The sequence below is a fragment of the Loa loa genome, assembly GCF_000183805.2.
Source record: "Loa loa unplaced genomic scaffold supercont3.107, whole genome shotgun sequence".
Classification (NCBI taxonomy): domain Eukaryota; kingdom Metazoa; phylum Nematoda; class Chromadorea; order Rhabditida; family Onchocercidae; genus Loa; species Loa loa.
The window spans coordinates 19,657-25,122 of NW_018108287.1; the positions used below are offsets into that span (position 1 = coordinate 19,657).

The following is a 5,466-nucleotide window of genomic DNA, read 5'->3' on the forward strand; positions in this document are numbered from 1 at the left end:
GAGAAGCCGTTATACTTGTTCGGATTGTGGGAAAAATTTCCGACCCAGTTAGCGGGTCTAGTACTCTAACATAAGAAATTCATACCGGTAGAAGCCGTATTCTTGTTCGGATTGTGGGAAAAATTTCACCCAGTCAGCGGGTCTGTCTAGGCATAAGCGAATTCATACCGATGAGTAGTCTTGTCTGAAATGTAACAAAAGCTTCCCCCAATCAGGGGATATGAGAAGAGAAGACACATGAAGGTTCATGGCAATGCTAAGCCCAGATTCAATTGAACTGCATGCGGTGAAGCTTTCCTGTGGAAATTCTCTTTGAAATCACACATGATGGGCTGATAAATACATTTTAAACTGAAATATGCATTGCTATTTTGCTGTATTTTCTATAAGATTAATTCGTTTTTCCTCACTGTTTTGTTAGCATTGTATTCCTTTATATGAAAATTAGTATTGTTCCTCTAAGACTTCTTTTTCATTTCTCTTATCGTATTGAATAAAATTTCCCTTTTTGTGTTTACTTGCATCTAACTAAACAGCTTTTTCATTATTAATGCGAATATATGATGAGCAGGTAGCTTGCATGCCATACATGAAGAACTTCCAATTAAGTTATTAAATTACTGATGAAATGATATTATCTCATATGATTTCCTCATTCAATTATAACACAAACAACATGGAAGTAAATTTTTGGCAACAAAAAGACTTTTCTTTATCACAACACTTGAAGTCTCCCGTAGGGTAATCCATCCGTTTCGTTTGTCAACTCATAGTTCCATTGCACAGTTTCGTTGAAGACAATAGGCATTTCACTTATGCCATTTTTAAGTAACATTTCATTCACTCGATAATCCATTCCAACTACGGTCTCACACCACTGAATTGCAGAATAGTTGATTTGCATTCAACGAAAGTTCCAAATCGGTGACAGGTCTAAGGTATTTCAATACAAATAGCACAAGTTTCAGTGTAATGGTTTCAACATAACATTCAATGCTACAAGTTTCAATACAAATAGCAGCAACAGTAGTACAACCATTACTATCAGCAATAGTTTTACAAATGGTAGCTAGTGCGCAACATGTCCAGTAATTTTTTACAGTAATCAATATATCAGATTGATAATACACTGATTAAAAATGGCAAGAGCTTTACCAAACTTTCAACAAGCCCAAAACCTTAGCCTAAGCCTGAAAATTAAAAATTTTTTAAAAATTTACATCAGTCCAAAATACCTGGGTGAAAATTTTTATGTGTATTCGCTAGTGCACAACATGATCAATAATTTTTAACAGTAAACAATATATCCGATTGATAATACACCGATCAAAAATGCAAAAACAATATCGATAACCTACATTGACGACGTGTGTTGATCTAACAAAAGAAATGTTATTACTGGCAAACAGTGCTTTATTCCATCTTACGGTGACGTAATATGCTTGTGTTACACTACAGATTTAAATTAACTCAAAATGAGCAACATTTTTCCTTCTTTTTTCCACGCAAGGAAAAAGAAATAGTGAAAATTTAACGTTATTTCTGTTTTTTCTTTTTCTCTTTAATCGTAAAATCTTACAGTCATTAACAAATCTTTTTTCTGTATTTCAAGAAACTGAAAATAGTTTAATTAATTAATCATTACTTTTCTTTTTTCGAACAAAATTATTTTGTGAAAAAAAGGACATATACTATTACGTCTAATAGCAATATAAGAATTCTCGCCTGTCCAAAAAAAAAAATCTTTTTTTTTAGTTTCGAATTGAATTTTTATTATTTGCTGTTTTGATAAATTGATATTTTAAGTGAGTGAAATAATGGAAAAAATTTTGTGAAATTGACAAAAAAAGAATGACAAACGAATTAAAATAAATTCATTATAATAAATTTTCTTCAAAATTCAAGATATTTTTTACTAGGCATTAGTTTTTTCGATATACAAATTTAAATTACTTAATCATAAAGTAATGAATAATATTTATTCGTTATTTTGGTAAACTAATATTTTTTTCTGATTAGTTTTTCATACCATAATTTCATATAGTATATTTTCCAAGCTCATTTTATTTCACATTTTCAATAAATACCTAAGAACATCATAAATCCTCTGCAAAAAATCATCCTAAATTACAGTAATCAAAATTGAAAATTAATTAGAATTATTACTTATACCATACTGTGCATGCAATTAGCGCTAAATTTGCTACTTTTTTTAATAGAATTAATTTAAGTGTTGATGAATTTTTCTTTTCAGGAGAGTAGGGGAATTTTGAATGAATTGAAAAACCAAAGAAAATATTATAAAAAGTCAAAGATCATTGAACTTCACTCACTACATTGACATTTCCTCCCCATTCTTATCAATATTGTTGTTAAATGACCAATGAATGCAATATTTTACTTATATATAAATATGAATTCACACATATAATGCTTATTTAATAAAAAAATTTTATTTTAATCAATTTTATTTTTCCTGTTCTTTTAATCCAATTCTTCCATAGCATCATAAGTGAATAATGATCGTAATATTGGTGAACCTTAGAAAAGATTCTTTTCGAGAAACATTAGTGGTGGATTAGGCTTTTTGAGCACATGAATAAGCAAATACAAAATGTGTGAGGCTTTTTATCATTCTGAATAACTTTCAAAATGTGTAAGTAAATTTAAGAAGTAAATATAACTTTCAGTGGAATTACTCTGATTAATCTCAAATCAACTATTACTGCAGGAATATCAATATTGAATTATATAAATTCCCACTTTTTTCTTTCTATCTAAATCTTGCTTAAGAAATTTTTTTCCATAATTTAAATCTTATTTGACAACGCTGTAAAAAGTCTATCGGATTTGGAAGCAATAAAATTAACAGAAAGAAAAGTATTTCCGATATCAAGCATTGAATTCAGTGTCAAGCATTCAACTTCTTTTGCTCAAGCATACAACTTCCTAAAGCGATGTAATCATTCTTTCCCTCAGAAACATATTCGCTTGTTTCTTTTTTTTTTTTTTTTTTTGTGAAAAGAAAAATTGAAATTCTTAATTTTGATCAAACCTATAGCAATATTGAATCTACTGCAATATTATGACGAACATATTTGTATGCAAAAAAAAAAATCTAAATTAAAAGCATTAATTGCAAGTGATGAAGCAATATAGTTTATCCTTCCGGTTAATATCGCCTCAGTCTTGGAAGTTGGAAATATTGAACCGAAATGAAATAAACCTGCAAAAAATGTTGCAGGAAATTTGCATAAATTAATTATTTTTCACAATGCAATATGGCAACTGAAATGAAATTATTCATTATAAAGGACTAAACACTGATTGCTATTATTACAGTACTATACGTGAACAAAGGCTATCGATGCACATGGCTACCCACTCCCAACAAAATTAGCATTTATATATGATCTTCAATCAATACTAACGGAAGCAATTGGGTGATATATGGTAAAATTTTATTCTAGGCCTAACAGAAGGTGATTTGCATTTCGAACATTTCTCAGCAAATATGAGGTTATCATATTGGTAGTATGAAAATATTTTAAAAAATTGAAAAAAATTGACTTTATGGACATATGCTACTAAATGACCTAAAATTGGAATGGAAATTGAAAATTTAAAAAAAAAACCACTGAATATGTCGCGCACTAGCGAATACACCAAAAAAATTTCATCGAAATGTTTTGGCTCAATGAGAATTTTTCGAAAAAAGCCTTAATTTTTAGGCCATTTTCGTGATAATTTAAGGTTTTTGCCAGTGTTTTATGGATCTGATATCAATGATAAAAGGAAAAAATTTTCCATCATTAGCTCAATCATTTATTTAAATTCATATTAAAAATTGAAAATGACACATATGTATATACGCAAAATCCTTCTCCTACTAGCTATTTGAAATGCTTACATTTTAAAACAAATTTAAAGTAATGAACTCCCAACCAAATTTTACTGCCCATAAAACAACATTTCTCATACCTCTTCCTTTTAAATACTTTAAAACACATAATATTTTCGATATAATTTTAAAATCTGAAGTTTCTGAAAACAAAAAATGGTAAAAATTTAGTTCAGCATCTTTAAATAAAATTAATTTCAGAATCCTATATGACATCATTATAAAGTTTAATGCTTTTTATGCGAACAATTTCGCCAATTATTTTGTTACCTTTCAATTTTCATTCTATATTTCACACTTCAATACTTTATTGTGCCATTAAGCATAATTAGAAATAATATATTGCTTTTGGTAATTTTCAATCTTATAACATTTTTTTCAAAATGTTTACAATAGTTAGCATATAATTAAACTTTTAATCAAACTTTTGACATAACGACTTCGTTAGCACAAACATGTTTCGTTTATTTCCCATTTCATTCTTCATAAAAATAATCATTGCTCAAAAATCATGAATAAAATTTTTTACTTGCCAATTTCATTTAATGAAATTTTAAATGAGCTGAAAATTTATTGTTCCGGTATAAGCACATAGCCGAACAAGTTCACCGATTTCCGATTGACAAATATGACATGCTCTTTTTTCCGGTATTGGATGAATCAGAGACTGTTTTTGTTGTACTAAAAACTTGCTTCCATTAATAATTGTAATTTGTATCAATTCATACGAAATTTTTGACTAAATAGGAATAAATATCCATTCCGTACAACAATCGATTTTTTAGCAGTATCATTGCAAAAGTGATAGTACTGTTAGCTTTACCTGCTTTTTTTTGGCACCACTTAATTGCACGCTTTTTTTTTTTTTTTTTGTTACCTGTACTTATTGCATACTTTCATTACTTTGGGTTTAATTTTAGATTGTCATGCTCTCTAAATAAAGTTCTTTGTTGTCTTCTTCTATGGATATCCCATTTTGTTTTGCTCTATTTATTTTATGCTTTTTTTTCTGTTAATTTTATTTACTTTTAACAAATTTCTACCATAATTATTAATTTGTGCCAAAAATTTTTTTAAAAGTTCATAAATTTTCATTCAAACTTTTTCGCCTTCTCTTCTGTCTAATTTTTAATATTTTTTTTTCTTGAAAACAACTCAATGTTTTAAATAAAATGAGCTGAAAGGAAAAATCAAACAAAGAAAAGGCTTTTTTTTTCAAAGCAAAAAATTTTATAAAAATATTTAGAGAAATGTTATTACAATACAATTACAATTTCAATCCATTTTTCTTTTTAATAAATTTTCCTGCTTCTCAATAAATTTTTGCATAAAATATTTGTAAATTTTGGCTATAATTCATTGTAAATAATCGATTATTATATGATTACAATTATTTTATTATTGTATAATTGATAGTGTCAGGTTTGTTAGTAAAAATTACCCATCAGTAGTAAGTGACAATTTTTCAAAAATCGATAAAGTATTTTTCTAATTAATCTACGACAGTGAATCTTTTCCTAATTTTGTTCCATCCTTTTTAAATCGTTATAAAAATTCACTGAAGC

The 5,466-nt window shown here is 27.8% G+C and overlaps 1 protein-coding gene across 1 annotated transcript in view; it reads left to right on the plus strand.

Moving 5' to 3' along the window:
* The window catches only part of LOAG_17643 (zinc finger protein), a gene marked incomplete at both ends in the record, with an annotated part of 1,190 nt that extends 914 nt beyond the window's left edge, over positions 1–276 (plus strand). Inside the window, one exon of the mRNA XM_020450305.1 lies at positions 216–276. Coding sequence (XP_020306031.1) covers positions 216–276 — 61 coding nt within the window. The remainder of the gene's footprint in view (positions 1–215) is intronic.
* Positions 277–5,466: the final 5,190 nt, after the last annotated feature.